Here is a 17,569-nt window from a genome sequence, read left to right as displayed (position 1 = left end):
GACCTGCTCTGCACTGCTGTGTTGGGGCCGGAACCCTTCTCTCCCGGCCTGTGTGCGCAGGGGCAGCGTTTCCGGTCGGAGCGGCATCGGAAGCGCAGGTGCTGCGTGGCGTGCGAGCGAGTCGGGCTGACAGATCCGAGCCAGAGAGAAGCAGCGAGGGAGAGCTTTGGAGGAAAACGCAAGGAAAGTCCACTTGACCCACCAGGAACAGCGAGAGGGGCCTCATTATGGCTTTAAAGCTCATCATCAACTCCAGCAGCCCACCGCTAGGTACGTATAATTGCAGCGTGGGGTGCGACGCCGGGACCGGGCTGTGTGTGAGCGACAGTGTCCTGAAAGTGGCGGAGGAATGAGACTCCACTCGCCACGTCTGGGTGTAATTATAGAGCTCTGTGTCCATATGTGGGGTGGAAATAAAACAATGCATGCAAATAATAAAGAAGTAATCCATGTTCATTTAGGTTATATATTTGATCTTTAATAGGCAACACACTTTTGTGTATGTGTGTGTGTGTGTGCATGCCTTTACAGCACAGGGATGCATTTAAATAACACACTGCCATAACCTTCTCTTTGCTCTGTCCGTCAGTGTCACTCAGCCACGTCGAGCAAAGTTACCAAACGCAGAGACAGACAGTAGGGGGTTTATTTCGAGCAGGACTGTAATGATCCATGCACGGTAGCTAACATGTGGCTCTAGCTAAATCCTGTGGGTTTTGAAGCGGAAATGCAACAAATAAAAAGCATACATGTAAACGTATTTGTAATTGTTACACCGCAGAAGATTTTTTTTTTTATTTGCTTGGTAACCCTTCTTCTTTTATTATTATTATTATTATTATTATATTAGGTCAGTGTGGTCGTTGCTCCGCCTTGCATTCTGCCCTGGCTGGCTGATGCAAGCGGGTAGAAAGATGATGCGCCCAGTGTTGTGGGAGTGTCTATGTCTATGTGTGTGTGTGTATGTATGTGTGTGTGTATGTGTATGTGTATGCAGGGGTGTGTAAGCATTCTGACAGTTGCACTGCTTGGATTGGGTGGGTTGTGCTAAGGAGTGGTTCACAACTAGAGAGAGATGGGAATTGATTATTCATGAGAGTCAGTAATGTATTAGTTGTGTAGTTATTCAAATTAACATCTTTTTTTGTTACTGTACAATTAAATATAACAACCCAAGCTTTTTTTCTTTTTTAAGTGGCAAGGCAACACCAGAAATCCAGCCATTTCATAGAGGGAGATGTAGAGTCTACCAGCCAGTCATTTTATCAGTCAGGCAGGCAGTGTGCATCAGTGGGCAGTCGTTCACAAGTAAAGCATGATCAAAATGTTAAAATATGCGGATGTATATTAGTTCAGTGTAGTGTTCAAAATATCTTGATATATCCGTTGAAGTATGTTGTCCCACCCTAGTTTGTGCAACATGCAGTGTGGCTGGGCAGGAGTGCTCCGCTTGCTGTGGCAGGGGAGTGTAGCCAAACTGGATTAGCCAGAAGCAGCACTGAGATGCTGGGGGAGTCGGGGGACAGCTGAAGTAGTCGGTGCAGTTTTGGGTGTAATCGGGACAGTTCCTGTGTGTGTGCCTGCAGGCGTGCTGTTGACGGTGGAGCATGTGAAGAACAGCGTGAGTGTGTCAGTGGAGGATGGAAAAGACACCAACCTGCACATCTCAGAGTGAGTACACTCCGCTCTCCTCCCTTGCTCTCTCCACCTCCCTTTCGCTTTCTTTTTCCCAGCTCAATGCAGTGGAGTGTAATATCTCTCTCTCTCTCTCTCTCTCTCTCTCTCTCTCTCTCAGCTCTGTGCAGTTTAGTGACGTGAACTCCATCACTCGGTACCTGGCTCGGGTTGCCCCCAGTCTGGGCCTGTATGGCGCCAACCTACTGGAGCAGACTGAGGTGGGACTGTACTCCTATTGTTATTATTATTAATTTAAAATATATTAGCATTGTTACAGTAGCAAAAGTACCAACTTTTACTTTACCAGCAGCTGTAGTTAATTATGGTAGTATCAACAGCTGTATTTATAGTTTTTACAGTATAGTTTCAGCAGAAGTTATAGTAATGGTAGCAGTAGTTATAGTGGTCTCCCCTCTCTATCCATCTTTCTCTTCCTCATCTTACCTACTTTTATCCCTCAATCCCCCTCACTTTCCTGCCCTACATCCCTCTATGACACACTTTCCCCTCCTTCCCTCCACTCATCCTTCTTCAACTCTCTTCCTCTCTCTCCCTCCTTTTCATACCTCTCCAACTGTCTTCCTCTCACCCCCCGCAGGTTGATCACTGGCTGGAGTTCAGTGCCAGACTGTACCAGCGCTCCCTAGCCCCTGCTCTCGCCCAGCTCAACAATGCCCTCTGTCTGCGCACCTTCCTGGTTGGGCAGAGCCTGACCTTGGCTGACCTTAGTGTCTGGGCCGCGCTCAAAGGTGAGATCTTTCTCAATTTCTCTCTCCTGCCATATCAATTTAAATATCTCTCTATAGCCTTCCTCTCTGCATTGAGTGAGTGTGTCACTGTTCAGTGTGTGTGTTAAGTGCTGCCACAGCCTTATAACAATTTTTTCTCCCTTTCCATCCATCTCTATTTTAATTCTCTCCCTCCCCTTCCCCCTCTCAGACAGTTCCTCCTTGCAGTCTCTCCTATCTGTGGAAGGCACAACCCCCCATGTGAAGCGCTGGTTCAGTTTCCTCAGCTCTCAGGGCCCCTTCAAAGCTGTGGCGGAGAAATGCGGCACGCCCAGAGCCGCCCCCCGCAACGGAGGGGTGAGTACAAGGGGGGGATGCCCAACAACAGCGGAGGTGGTGGGGAGGAAAGGGGTCACAGTACTGAGAAGAAGAAAATGGTCAGTACAGTCACACAGGGCTCAATACTGGGGTCCACGGGGGTCACACACATGTCAGTATAGGGTAACAGTACTGACGTATGCTGAGGTCACACAGAGGTCAGCATAGAAGTCATAGTACTGAGAGCGATGTGTCACACAGGTTAGTGTTGGACTCGCAGTCCTGGGAGTCAGTCTCTCTCTGCCTGTCTTTATGTAACAGTTTCTCCCTCTCGTTCTCTCTCAATGCCCTCCCCTCTGCAGCAGTCCTCAGAGAAACGTGCTGACGTAGGGAAGTTTGTGGAGCTGCCTGGGGCTGAACTGGGCAAGGTGGTGGTGCGTTTCCCCCCCGAGGCCAGCGGGTGAGTGATCAGTGTGGGTGGAGAAGGGCCACACAGACCACCACCATCTTCATCATCTTCTGTATCGTCATTACCCCCGTCTCTTTCACCTGCTCCTTCTTTCTCTTTTTTTCTACTGCTTACCCTTCTCCTCCTTTCTCCTTCTCTCTCCTCCCCCCTATCTTGTCTCCTTCTTCCTCCCTGAGATCTTTATGCATTGTAACTCACATACAGCATGGAATCGCAGAGGAATCTAAGTAGTAAATATGAACAGCTTAATTTAACATCTCTGCCCGTCTCTCTCCGTTCCTCTCTTGCCGCCCTTCCCCCCTCACTCTCTCTCTCTGGCAGGTACTTGCACATCGGTCATGCCAAAGCTGCTCTGCTGAACCAGCATTACCAAGTCAACTTCAAGGGCAAACTGATCATGCGCTTCGACGACACCAACCCCGAGAAGGAGAAGGAGGACTTTGAGAAGGTGAGTCAGTGTGGCAATCGTTCAGTTTGTGCGTCAGTCAGTCACAGCCATGACACTGAAGGACACAGAGACCCCGTAGTGAAAATGATCCGTCCCTCCCCAAGGTGATTCTGGAAGACGTGGCTCTGCTGCAGATCAAGCCGGACCAATTCACCTACACCTCGGACCACTTCCCTCGCATCATGGGGCTGGCGGAGCAGCTGCTGAAGGAGGGCCGCGCCTACATCGACGACACGCCCCCCGAGCAGATGAAGCAGGAGAGGGAGCAGAGGCAGGAGTCGCACAACCGCTCAAACAGTGAGGCCCTGCTCTGCCACACGCCCCACAGCACGACACACAGCTGCACAACCGCATACACCGCTGTGTAATTGCGCTGCACTCTGCGCACGGTCACATGCATGTACATTGTAAACTGCTACACAATTGCACAGCGCACACAGCTACACAGTCAACACTACTAGACATCTGTATAGTGCTACACATAGTTTAGTTGCGAATAGAAATCGTGTTGCTATTAACATCCCTCTCTCACTGTGCCCCCTCTCCCTGTCTTCTCCTCTTCCTCTTCCCTCCCCTCCTCTTCTCGCTCTCCCTCCCTCCCTCCCTGTGTCCAGCGGTGGAGAGGAACCTGGAGCTGTGGGAGGAGATGAAGGCTGGCACAGAGCTGGGCCAGAGGTGCTGCATGAGGGCCAAGATCGACATGAACTCCAACAATGGCTGCCTACGGGACCCCACCCTGTACCGCTGCAAGAACACCCCCCACCCCCGCACAGGCAGCACCTACAAGTCAGTCACCTCACTGGGCATAGCTAGCACACCCTGTATAGACACTGTACAGGCAGTAGAGATTATACTATAAATGTTATTAGCATACTGTATAAATTAAAGACTGGATACGACAGACTGTATGGGACCTATATGCTACATAGTCCGCTCTAAACAATTTCCCTCTCTCTCAGGGTGTACCCCACGTATGACTTCGCGTGCCCCATCGTGGACAGTGTGGAGGGGGTGACCCACGCGCTGCGCACCACGGAGTACCACGACCGCGACGAGCAGTTCTACTGGGTGATCGAGTCGCTGGGCCTGCGCCGACCCTACATCTGGGAGTACGCCCGGCTCAACCTCAACAACACCCTGCTGTCCAAGAGGAAACTCACCTGGTTCGTGGACCAGGGCCTTGTGGACGGCTGGTGAGGAACGCATCACACAAGCACACACACGTAATAGCCTGCCTACACACATTAACACACACACATGCACACTGCTGAAGTAATTCACAAATACAATTTGCATTTTCTTAATTACTTTTCTCTCTCTCTCTCTCTCCTCCGCCTGGCTCTCTCGCAGGGATGACCCCCGGTTCCCCACAGTGAGGGGGGTGCTGCGCAGGGGCATGACGGTTGAGGGGCTGAAGCAGTTCATTGCCGCACAGGTCAGGGTTGTGTGTGGCTGCAGTGGTGTTAGGTTTTTGTGTTTATTTTAATTCACAGGTTCAGGCAACTGTTGTTAATGTCAATGATTCGTATTTTCTTACCTATTCTTCCTCTCTTTCCGTTTCTCTCTCTTGCAGGGTGGGTCCAGGTCTGTTGTGAACATGGAGTGGGACAAGATCTGGGCATTCAACAAGAAGGTATAGTTCGACATGCTTTACTGTGCCTTCCCTGCTCCTACACACACCCAATGTAGACATAGTCCCAACGCAGCCCCAGTCCAGAGTAATTCCTGGTGCTGAACAAACCTAGTACAGTAGCAGAGCAGCCCCATTACAAACCTCAGCAGGTGAGACTTTTGTGTGGCCCCACTCATAGTGCAGTACAGTGCAGCCCAGCACACTGTACACAACGTGGCCCTGACTGCAGAGGGGGAGGCCGAGACGGTACTGGGACCCCACGCCCCCTCAGTGTGCAGTACGTTCTGTGTGCGCATGTGTGCGTCTGTGTCAGTCGGTGTGCATCGATTGATCTGTCAGGTCCTGTCAAATGCGCTGCCACCAGGGGGTGAGAGAGCTGGCTCAGGGCTGCCTCAGTGCTGTGATGTGTGCGGTGCTGTAGCGTGCTGAGGTGTGTGCTGTGCTTTCAGTGTTTGAACTGTCTTGATTTCTCTCTCTCTATCTCTCGAGTTTGTTTGTTTAACATTAAACTGCATCTCACTCTTCTGTTCCAAGCTGCCAATTAGCTGTAAAAAGGTACTCCGCTCCTTTCCTGTCTTCTCCTTCCTCTCTCTCTGTTTCCCTCCCTCCATCCCTCTCTCCCACTCCTCCCCACTCTCCCAGAGGCACTGCTGACGTAACTGAATTAAACAAATGTTAATAAAGAAAGTGAAACATTGAAATAAAAGATTAATATTTAAATAGCAGTTCTATCAACTAAAAGAAAGTGCAGTGTCTGGTACAGTGGAGTGGATCAGAGTGCTGCTCTGGGATTCCCTGGGAATATTTCAGCACACTGGGAGCTATGGACAAGCCTGGCCATGTTTTTGTGTGTGCGTGTGTGAAATTGACTTTTTTTTTGTTTTGTAGGTGTGTAAGTGTCTGCATCTCCCTCTCTGTGTTTCACTCTGCATTTTCCTTTGACACACACACACAATTTCCCTCTCTCTCTTGTCACCCTCTGTGGCCCTCTGCAGTTTGCTGCTTACCTCTGTCTTCCTGCGCCTCTCTCTCTCTCTCTCTCTCTCTCTCTCTCTCTCTCTCTGTCTGTCGGTGTGCCAGTCCCTGTCGCTTGTTTTCATGTCCCCTCTCCTTCTCTTTCTGGTTGGTTTCAGTTGCTTTCATGTCCTCTCTCTTTCTTCCCCTCCACCCACCTCTTGTGCCCCCTTTCAGCATATTGGCAGTGCCTGTGCACAGGGCTCCAGTCTCTGTCCCTGCAGTGTCGGGGACGTACAGCAGGGCGGACGGCACACTGTCAGCAGGACACAGCACTGAGAGAGTGAGGGGTGGAAGGAAGGGGGGAAAAGAGAGAGAGAGCGAGAGAGAAAGAAATTGAGGCAGAGTGAGACTGAAGCCCTGCTCAACCAGCTATGAGTGTTTGTGTGTATATCCCCTTCCTGTGGTTGTGTATTCCTCTGTCTGCCCCTTTCACTCTCTCTGTGACCCCTAATCTTGTCAACACCCCACTCCATGTGTGTGTAGTATGGGTGGGTTTAGACACCAGACATTGTCCCTACATATCCCTTCCTCTCCTGTGTTTTTTGTGACCTCTCTGTGTGTGTAGTGGGGGTTGGCCTTAGGTCCAATACAACTATGTCAGTACGTGTCTGTCTGTCTCTGTGGCCTCTGACCCCGGTGACTCCTGTCTTTCCCAGGTGATTGACCCCGTGGCCCCACGCTACACCGCCCTGCTGAAAGATGACGTCGTAACCATTAGCATCCCCGAGGCGCCTGAGGAGGTCAAGGATGCCCCCAAACACCCCAAGGTACGCCCTCACCCTGGCCACACAGACCCTGAACACACACACGCACACGCAGAGATGTGCACACTCATGCTTACACACAGACATGCACAAATACACCGATCAGCCATAATATTATGACCACCCACCTAATATTGTGTAGGTCCCCCTTTTGCTGCCAAAACAGCCCTGACCCGTCGAGGCATGGACTCCACTAGACCTCTGAAGGTGTGCTGTGGTATCTGGCACCAAGACGTTAGCAGCAGATCCTTTAAGTCCTGTAAGTTGCGAGGTGGGGCCTCCATGGATCCGACTTGTTTGTCCAGCACATCCCACAGATGCTCGATTGGATTGAGATCTGGGGAATTTGGAGGCCAAGTCAACACCTTGAACTCGTGATTCATCAGACCAGGCCACCTTCTTCCATTGCTCCGTGGTCCAGTTCTGATGCTCACGTGCCCATTGTAGGCGCTTTCAGCAGCAGACAGGGGTCAGCATGGGCACCCTGACTGGTCTGCGGCTACGCAGCCCCATACGCAACAAACTGCGATGCACTGTGTGTTCTGACACCTTTCTATCAGAACCAGCATGAACTTTTTCAGCAATTTGAGCTACATTATCTCGTCTGTTGGATCGGAGCACACGGGCCAGCCTTCACTCCCCACGTGCATCAATGAGCCTTGGCCGCCCATGACCCTGTCGTCGGTTCACCGCTTTTCCTTCCTTGGACCACTTTTGATAGGTACTGAACACTGCAGACCGGGAACACCCCACAAGAGCTGCAGTTTTGGAGATGCTCTGACCCAGTCGTCTACCCATCACAATTTGGCCCTTGTCAAGGTCGCTCAGATCCTTACGCTTGCCCATTTTTCCTGCTTCTAACACATCAACTTTGAGGACAAAATGTTCACTTGCTGCCTAATATATCCCACCCACTGACAGGTGCCATGATAACAAGATTATCAGTGTTAATCACTTCACCTGTCAGTGCTCATAATGTTATGGCTGATCGGTGTAGACACCTAGAGTGTGTGTGTGTGTGTGTGGTTTGTTCTATTATGGTTTGTTGCGTTGATGCAGAACACGGAGGGGTATGTGAAGCCGGTGTGCTTCAGGCCTTGAGAGCTGTGTTGTGCGGTGTAGTGATTGTGCGATTGTGTTTCAGAATGCGGAGGTGGGCATGAAGCCGGTGTGGTACGGGCCGCAGGTGCTGGTGGAGGGGGCTGACGCAGAGACCTTCACTGAGGGGGAAACCGTCACCTTCATCAACTGGGGCAACATCATCATCACCAGCATAAACAGGTACTGCACCTACTGAGCACAGTGTACATTGTGTGTACACTCACTCCTATATGGACTCTCGGCTCTAATGCGCTCCCTTCCCCTCTCTCCCTAGAGACAGTATAACGCATTGTAAATTCTCACTGCAAACACTACAGGTGAAACACCTCTCTCGCTCTACAGGGACAGCAGTGGGAAGGTGCAGTCTCTGTCTGGCCGCCTGGACCTGGAGAATAGGGACTACAAGAAAACCACCAAGATCACATGGCTGGCATCCACACCCCGCGCCCTGCCCACGCCCACCATCTGCATCACCTACCAGCACCTCATCACGAAGCCTGTGCTGGGCAAAGATGATGACTTCAAGGACTACATCAACAGGAACAGCAAGGTGAGAGAGAGGGAAGTGGCATTGAGAGAGGCAATGGGGGGTTGAGGGGAGAGAGATTGGTAGAGGGAGGTAGGCAGAACACTTTGTACTGACAGTTTCTGTTTCTCTCCCGTCCCCCCTCTCAGGTGGAGGAGAGGATGCTGGGAGACCCCTGTCTGAAGGACCTGAAGAAGGGTGACATCATCCAGCTGCAGAGGCGGGGCTATTACATCTGTGACCAGCCCTACGAGCCAATCAGGTATCAGCTCCCTCACTCGGCCACTTCCCTATACTTAATTAACTAATCACCCATATATAGTAAATGGCCAATCGGGATCAAACCCTACCCTGTGTCAGGATGCTGCACAACCAATCAGCTCACTGGGTGCTGAGCAGCCAGGGGAAGCTGGTTAATTGTAGGAGAATACAATTATATAGCAAAGTACTTACACCACTGTAAGGAGAGCCCTATGTGTGTTATCGGTGTGTGTGGTGACGGGTCATCTCTCTCTCTCTCTCTCTCTCTCTCTCTGCAGTCCTTTCAGCTGTAAGGAGAGCCCCTGTGTGCTGCTCTACATACCTGATGGTCATACCAAGGACATGCCCACTGCTGGCTCCAAGGACAAGAGCAAGAGCCAGGCTCCCAGCAAAGCTGTGAGTCTGCACACCTGCACACACTGGACAGATGTTCACAGTTTCCTACACCTGTGCACATCATACATGCCTGTTCTCACCCGAAAGACACAAACACTCCTGTAGACTGATGCAAGCCGTTACACGTGTATATATATTTATTTATACCGACATGCTCACTGTGATGGATACTGTGACACACATGCTGCCTTCAACTTTACCATCTGTCATCTCCTGTAATGAACGTCCCTCTTCCCTCTGCCCCAACCCCCTCTCCACCCTTCTCTCGACTCTCTCTGATCCCCAGGTGAAGGTGGAGAGTGTGTGCCCAGCCAAGGCCCCTCCCAAAGTATCCTCCCCCACTGCGCCCCCCAGTGGCAGCGGGGATGTGGCCGGGCTGCTGTCCCGGGTGGCTGCACAGGGGGAGACAGTCCGCAAGCTGAAGACGGAAAAAGCGCCCAAGGACCAGGTGGACGCTGCAGTGAAGGAGCTGCTGGCTCTGAAGGCCCAGTTCAAACAGCTGACCGGGCAGGACTACAAACCCGGCATGGCCCCTCCCAGTCCTGCCCCAGCACAGTCTTCCCCCGCCCCAGACCCATCCAACCCCACCCCCACCTCTGCCTGCTGTCCATACGAGCGTGTGTCCCAGCAGGGGGAGCTGGTGCGCAAACTGAAGGCAGAGAAAGCACCCAAGGTAAGAGACGGACACTGGCTTTTCTGACATTCAGCTCATTGTGAATATGCAGTGTGTGGAAACATCAAGAGCAACGGCAAAGTGGCTGAACTACATCATCGGTTTTACTGCCAACTTCAGCTGATTACTAACTCACAGACCAGTAAACTACAGTGCAGTGCAAGACAGGACCGTACTATGCACTGCAGCAGTACTCGACAGCCCTGGTCCAGGACGGGCTCAGTCCAGTTAATTTTATGGGTCATTCCTAAATCCTCTCTCACTCTCTGTCCAGGACCAGGTGGACGCTGCAGTGAAGGAGCTGCTGGCTCTGAAGGCCCAGTTCAAACAGCTGACCGGGCAGGACTACAAACCTGGCATGGCCCCCCCCAGTTCCGCCCATGCACAGTGTAATCCCACCCCCGCCCCCAACCCTGCTTCCTGTCCATACGAGCGCGTGTCCCAGCAGGGGGAGTTGGTGCGTAAACTGAAGGCAGAGAAAGCGCCCAAGGTGAGAGAGAGAGAGAGTCAGAGTCAGAGTCCCTTGAGTCAGCTGGCCCTGAAGCTCACGGCACTGACCCCCGCTAATACTGCGAACAGAGACCAGCTTCAGGTCAGCACTGCTTACCTGCCCCCAATTAGAGTCAACCAAATCATAAAGATAACCAAAACCTCCTATCTGGAACATTGGAACAATGAACCCAAATCCCAAAGTAAACTGGATTGCTATCGGGCCCTAAACAGAGAAAACACCCTGGCAGAGTATCTCTTCACTGTCAGAGATACGAAGCAGAGACGGATCCTGACCAAGTACAGGCTCAGTGACCACAGCCTGGCCATAGAGACGGGCCGACACGGCAGAGCTGGCTGCCCAGAGAGGAGCGGCGCTGTGGTCACTGCGAGACAGGAGAGGTTGAGACAGAGATGCACTTCCTCCTCCACTGCAATAAATATGCCAAATTAAGGGACACATTCTTTAATAAATTTATAAATATTATAAAATCATTTTCTGAATTGATAAATGAAAAAAAAATAGCTATCCTCCTGGGGGAGGGACACACAGCCCCCCTGGCCGCCCAATATGTAGCCGCCTGCCACAGCCTGAGGGGCTCACTGTGAAAACATACATGAGCACCAGCTGTAAACTTATAAACTATAAATAAAGTAAATGTGCATGTCTATTAAGATTTTATTTATAAATTATATTGTACCGTTTCAATTTATTTTATTTATTTTATTTTTTTTCTCCTTTTTCTTACCTTTTATTATTTTTCAATGTATATATAATATCAACTGCTTTGGCAACACTACGAAACTGTTTGTCATGCCAATAAAGCACCATTGAATTGAATTGAGAGAGAGAGAGAGAGACCGACCGACCGACCCACCCATATTGGCTTTTTTAATAGATAATAAAATTAAAAATCTACAGCTGCTGTAATGTCATTTGTGTTTTACGCTCTCTCTCTCTCTCTCTCCAGGACCAGGTGGACGCTGCAGTGAAGGAGCTGCTGGCTCTGAAGGCCCAGTTCAAACAGCTGACGGGGCAGGACTACAAACCTGGCATGGCCCCCCCCAGCCCTGCCCCTGCACAGTCTAACCCCGCCCCACAGAAGTCAACCCCTGCCCCCAGTCAACCCAGCTCCACCCCTGAGGTCCAGGCACTGTTTGCAGAGGTGTCCCAGCAGGGGGAGCTGGTGCGCAGACTGAAAGCGGAGAAAGCCTCTAAGGTGAGAGTTTAGGACAAGACAGAACAGTGCACTAGAGTACAGACTCGACCTGCACATCCAGTATCACGCAGTCGCTGTGTGTGATAACATCTTATTTGTCTGTGTGTTTGCATGTATGTGTGTGTGTCAGTGCTGACCGCTCTCCCTCTCTCCAGGACCAGGTGGATGGTGCAGTAAAGTCCCTGCTGGACCTGAAGTCTCGGTACCGCACGCTGACTGGAGAGGAGTACCGACCCGCCGGCACCCCCCCAGCACAGGACAAGAAGAAGAAGGAGAAGGAGAACAAGAGTGAGAAGCAGCAGAGCGGAGCAGGAGCAGGAGGAGGAGGAGGAGGGCGTAAACAAGGAGGCGGAGGAGGAAAAGAGCCACCCCAAGACCAGGAGAAGAATGCAGGGAGTGGAGGGGCTGGAGGGGGAGAGGGGCCCAAGAAACAGACACGGTGAGAGAGGGAGAGGCCTGTCTCTTCTTTTGGGGGAGGGGGTGGCTCACTATGTTTTAAAATTCCTGGTTAATAAATGTAATCTCTCTCTCTCTATCCTGCAGGCTGGGTCTGGAGGCAAAGAAAGAGGAGAACCTGGCAGACTGGTACTCACAGGTACAGCCTTGTGTCTCTCTCTCTCTCTCTCTCTCCCTCTCTACAGATCTGCAAGCATCATGTTCGATGGAATTGTGTAACCCCCTCTCTCCCTCACCGCCCCTCTTCTCCTCCCTCTCTCCGCAGGTGATAACTAAGGCGGAGCTGATCGAGTACTACGACGTGAGCGGCTGCTACGTGCTGCGGCCCTGGTCCTACTCCATCTGGGAGACCATCCAAGAGTTCTTTGACGGCGAGATCAAGAAGCTGGGCGTGGAGAACTGCTACTTCCCCATGTTTGTCTCGCAGGCTGCCCTGGAGAAGGAGAAGTCTCATATCGCCGACTTTGCGCCCGAGGTCAGAGGGGGAGCCGGGGGAGGAAGAGTGGGGAGTGGGAGGCTGGGGTGTTTCAGGACTGTGCTGTGTTACAGTGGTGACCGTGTTTTATTTTATGTCGCACAGGTGGCCTGGGTGACTCGCTCTGGGAAGACTGAGCTGGCCGAGCCCATCGCTGTCAGACCGACCAGCGAGACGGGTGAGCGACGCAGAGGGAGGGAAAGGGGGGTGGGTGTTTGAGGAAGACTGGGGGAAGGAGGGGAAGGGAAGGAGGCGAAAGAGATTGGTAAGAGAGAGAGTGCTAAAAGTTTGGACTGTTCTCTAGTCCTTTTGTTGGTGAGGGGAGGCTGTGTCTGGACAGCAGTTGTGTGGAGATACTGAGACAGTGTACTTCAAACACACCTCCACACCACTAACCAAGTGTCTTTCTCTCTCCCTCCTTGCCTTTCCCACATCCCTCCCTCTCTTTCTCTTTCTCCCCTACAGTGATGTACCCAGCCTATGCCAAGTGGGTGCAGTCTCACAGGGACCTGCCAATCAAACTCAACCAGTGGTGCAACGTGGTGGTGTGTAACCCTCTACTAATCATTCCAACTGATAGATTGACCGATCACAATTGACTCATGCGGTATAGAGTGAGTGTGTGGTTATATGGGTATCCCTCAATATCTTGTAATCTCTCTCTCTCTCTCTCTCAGCGGTGGGAGTTCAAACACCCCCAGCCCTTCCTGAGGACCAGGGAGTTCCTGTGGCAGGAGGGGCACACGGCCTTCGCCACCAAGCAGGAGGCAGAGGTGGAGGTGAGCTAGGCAGAGGGGAAGAGCGTTTGTACATAATGCAGTATCTGTCTGCACAGTGCGTTGACGCAGTCATGGGTCTGTGTGCGCAGTGCGTTGACGTGGCCGTGTGTCTGTGTGCGCAGGTGTTGCAGATCCTGGAGCTCTACGCCCGGGTGTATGAGGAGCTGATGGCGATCCCTGTGGTGAAGGGAAAGAAGACAGAGAAGGAGAAGTTCGCCGGGGGGGATTACACCACCACTGTGGAGGCCTTCATCTCCGCCAGCGGCCGTGCCATACAGGTACACCCCCATACGCCTCTACACCTCCCTCTCGCACCCATTTCACTCTCGCCATCTTTGTTTTTATTTTATTTATTTAAATCTTTCTCTCTACCTTAATGAATCTCTCCGGCTCTCTCCTCTCAGGGCGCCACCTCTCACCATCTGGGTCAGAACTTCTCACGGATGTTTGAGATCGTGTTTGAGGACCCTCGGCAGCCAGGGGAGAAGCAGTTTGCCTACCAGAACTCGTGGGGCCTGACAACTCGCACCATCGGGGTGCTGGCCATGGTGCACGGGGACAATCGCGGCCTTGTCCTGCCCCCCCGCGTCGCCTGCCTGCAGGTGAGATCCACACTGATGCTGACTAACTGATACAACGGCGGACCAATCTGCTGACAGACCGGAGCTCCCACTGACACACTGACCGACTGAAATATTGATGCACTGGTATGCTAACTGATCTGCTGATATCCTGATACACTGACTGACTGACACTCCTACTTACTTACAGTCCCTACGTGTCTCCCATTATCCCTCCCTCCGTCCCAGGTGATCATTATCCCGTGTGGCATCACGGCCTCCCTGCCCGACAGTGAGCGCGAGGCCCTGCTGTCCCGCTGTGCTCAGTACCTGGAGCGACTGACCCGCTGCGGCCTGCGTGCCCGCTGTGACACCCGTGACAACTACTCTCCTGGCTGGAAGTTCAACCACTGGGAGCTCAAGGTAAGCAGAGGAGATAGTGGCCTTACACACACACGCACACACACTGTGACAATACAGAAAACACACCTGTACTACAGAAACACAGACACACACCTGCAGGGGGCCATAGAGAGGACTACTCTGCCAGCTGGGAGGTCAGCCATTGGGAGCTCAAGGTACCCAGGGGCTGTAGAGCCACCTGACAGACACCTGTACCACAGTGCTGTACTACAGGGTATCCCCTCTCTCTCCCTCTGTGTGTCTGCAGGGCGTGCCGGTGCGAGTGGAGGTGGGTCCGCGCGATGTGAAGCTGTGTCAGTGTGTGGCCGTGCGCAGGGACACGGGGGAGAAGATCACCGTGCCCGACGCCGAGGCAGAGCCGCGCCTCACACAGCTGCTGGATGACATTCAGAAGAACCTGTACAGCAGGTACACACACTCACTGCACAGAGTCACTGGGACACAGACAACACACCACAGAGAGAGAGAAGCACATACTCTCACACTGCACTGCAGAGGAACTGTACACTCACACTGCACTGGAGAGATGCACACACTGCACTCATTCTGAATGTACACACTCACAAACTGTACTGTGAATGAATATTAAAACTGTACTGTGCACACACACACTGCACACACTTTTGTCTCTGACCGGTCCTGCTGTGTCACAGGGCGTCTGAGGATCTGAGGAAACACATGGTGGCAGTAGACAACATGGAGGACTTCCAGAAAGAGCTGGACCAGGGCAAGGTGAGAGAGCGAGGAATGGGGCCATGCAGTGGGGCGGGGATGGAGTAGGGAAGAGGGAGGAAAAGGTGTGAACCGTGATATCTTCCAGTCTGCTGACGTCACTCTCTTTCGTTTTCTCTTTCTCTCTCCTGCAGATTGTACAGATCCCATTCTGCGGTGGCATTGAGTGTGAGGACTGGATCAAGAAGACCACTGCCAAGTAAGATGCACACTGCTGCACAACACTGACACACTGATACAAACTGTGCCTGTTTACAATTTTAATAAATAAATAAATTAATTAATTAATAAATACAGCAGATCTGGGTTTCCCTCTAATACATTAAGGACTGTTTTTAATAAATGCTATAATTTGTCCATAAACACCATGGCTTGAAAGGTGCACACTTTCGTTCAGTTATAACCTGCTATATTGTAGCTGTATCATGAAACGTGCATATTTTGTTCCAACTGTAACTTCCCCTGGTTAAGGGCGTCTGCTAAGTAAATTAAAAAGAATGCGTGAAAAAGTGTCGTTTGCAGTTAAAAACTGTAGTAAGAGTAATAAGTTGTGCTGTTTAAAAGGCGTATCTACTTGCACATATTGTGATGATTACAATAATAAATAATAGCAAATATGTATTATTGTTGCACATGGAAAGGTTATCTTACAGTAATGTGTAATGCTTGTCCAAATAACATGTTGTCTATACACGTTTAGCTCTTCCTAATATTCCTTTATAGAAACTAGTATTTATTACACTGTTTACAGTCAGCCAAAAGAAGTGAAAACGAAACACGGCACTATCCCACAATCGCTCTGCCTCCTCCCACAACAGGGGATGAACTTCCTACGATGGCCAGGTTTTACAAAAAGCTCTGGCACGCTTCTGAGGAGGGATGCTTAAGCCAGTGGAAATGAGGCATTAGACTAACTCCTGTCCGCTCTCTCTTCCTCCCTCCCCCAGGGATCAGGACCTGGAGCCCGGAGCGCCCTCTATGGGAGCCAAGAGCCTGTGTATTCCCTTCCAGCCCCTGAGGCAGCTGAGCTCAGGACAGCAGTGCGTTAGTGGCAAGGAGCCCGCCCAGTACTACACACTATTCGGCCGCAGCTATTGAGAGATGCACACACTCTCTCTCACTCACACTCACACACAAACACAGTGTGGACTAGAGCAGTGGAGCCCAGCCCTGTTCCTGGAACAGTCCCCAGTCTAACTAGTTTTATAGCCTTCATACAAATCACCAAGTTATCACCATATTAAGTTATTCATTGACTTAAACGAGTGCACTTGTTCAATGATTCTGGTTCTTGGGCCAAAGGGTATTCAGACTACCCTGCTAAATTGGTGCCCAATAAAACCAGCTGGAGTGGATCTCTCCAGGATCAGGGCTGGAGAGCACTGAGGATACCTACACACACACACTAACACACACTAACCGCTCCAGTACCGAGAACAACTACCCCACTACAGTTGCCCCAGGACTAGGACACACTGCCCCCCTCCACCTCCTCTACAACATCCACAGTCAGAACACGAGGAATAGACGCACAATCGCAACACCTCCTATAACTATACCCCCACTGCCCCACACGGCATCCCACCTCAGCAGAGTGAGAGGGAGAGACGCAGACGGCTGACAGTCCTAGTCTTGGATTCATTATGTCTGTGTGATCCTGTTGAAACGTGTTAAACTTCAGTTTTTTAAACCCGTCATCTCACTTTTAATGTAGTTCTTCTCATTTGTAGCTGCAGTACAGACTGGCTTGTGTTGTTTTTAGGTTCAGTGTATTTCGGTGGGGTTTCTGGGGTGTGGTTTCTGGATCCAGACCTGGCTGACACATACAGCTCTCTCTTCTGTCTCTCCTTTTCTCAGTCCCCCCCACCCTGTGTTAATCAGACCCCTCGGCCCCTCCCTGTGTTTTGTAGAGAAGTGACCCATAATAAAGCCTGGATTCTCAATTAACAAGGACTGTGTTCTGTTCATTTCATGTCTGTGTGTGTTTGTTGGTGGGGGGGAGTAAATGAGGGTAAGGCAGAATACATTAATATGTAAGTGTGGACATGTATTTGTATTGGCTTGTCTGTGGGTGCAGTACAGCACAGCACGGGTCTCCAGCTCTGGTTCACGTGAGCAACAGTACAGTGGGCCTCTGTCTTGATCTATGAATCATCTTTACACTGAGTGGCAGCTTTATTAGGTACACCGACCTAATCACAAGTTGCATGCCCTTTACCCTCGGAATAGCACGTTTCCCCGTGTTCCTGAAGGTTAAGGGTTTCACAAAACTATGTTAAGCTCACTGAAGTCAACCCAATTCAAAACTAAACTACCTGAATCCAGGCATTGAGAGCTCAGGGCACAAGAGGCACGGGGGTTAACTTGTATTTGAAGGTGGTGTGCACCGACCCAGGGGCCCCAGAGCACTACTCAGTACTGGCT

The 17,569-nt window shown here is 51.2% G+C and overlaps 1 protein-coding gene across 2 annotated transcripts; it reads left to right on the top strand.

Moving 5' to 3' along the window:
* Nucleotides 1-74: 74 nt before the first annotated feature.
* On the top strand, nt 75-17,095 carry eprs1 (glutamyl-prolyl-tRNA synthetase 1). 2 transcript variants are annotated; one of them, XM_066702993.1, is made up of 33 exons: nt 75-270; nt 1,587-1,671; nt 1,796-1,895; nt 2,276-2,426; nt 2,617-2,762; nt 3,089-3,183; nt 3,514-3,640; nt 3,745-3,937; nt 4,255-4,426; nt 4,600-4,833; nt 4,991-5,075; nt 5,214-5,273; nt 6,947-7,057; nt 8,199-8,335; nt 8,498-8,705; nt 8,831-8,943; nt 9,221-9,338; nt 9,625-10,011; nt 10,286-10,501; nt 11,472-11,720; nt 11,876-12,159; nt 12,264-12,315; nt 12,442-12,651; nt 12,757-12,829; nt 13,117-13,196; nt 13,329-13,430; nt 13,553-13,708; nt 13,835-14,032; nt 14,240-14,413; nt 14,661-14,821; nt 15,067-15,145; nt 15,280-15,344; nt 16,093-17,095. In XM_066702993.1, exons 1-33 carry the CDS (start codon nt 228-230, stop codon nt 16,241-16,243), a joined length of 4,815 nt encoding a protein of 1,604 aa, XP_066559090.1. In that variant the 5' UTR covers nt 75-227; the 3' UTR covers nt 16,244-17,095. The 2 variants fall into 2 exon arrangements, with proteins under 2 accessions (XP_066559090.1, XP_066559085.1); XM_066702988.1 differs by having other exon boundaries at nt 3,086-3,183.
* The last annotated feature ends 474 nt before the right edge of the window (nt 17,096-17,569 follow it).

This window comes from Amia ocellicauda, chromosome 1 (assembly GCF_036373705.1).
Source record: "Amia ocellicauda isolate fAmiCal2 chromosome 1, fAmiCal2.hap1, whole genome shotgun sequence".
In the NCBI taxonomy this organism is placed as follows: domain Eukaryota; kingdom Metazoa; phylum Chordata; class Actinopteri; order Amiiformes; family Amiidae; genus Amia; species Amia ocellicauda.
Note: the sequence above shows the minus strand (reverse complement) of the source record. Positions and strands in the feature narration are given on the sequence as shown.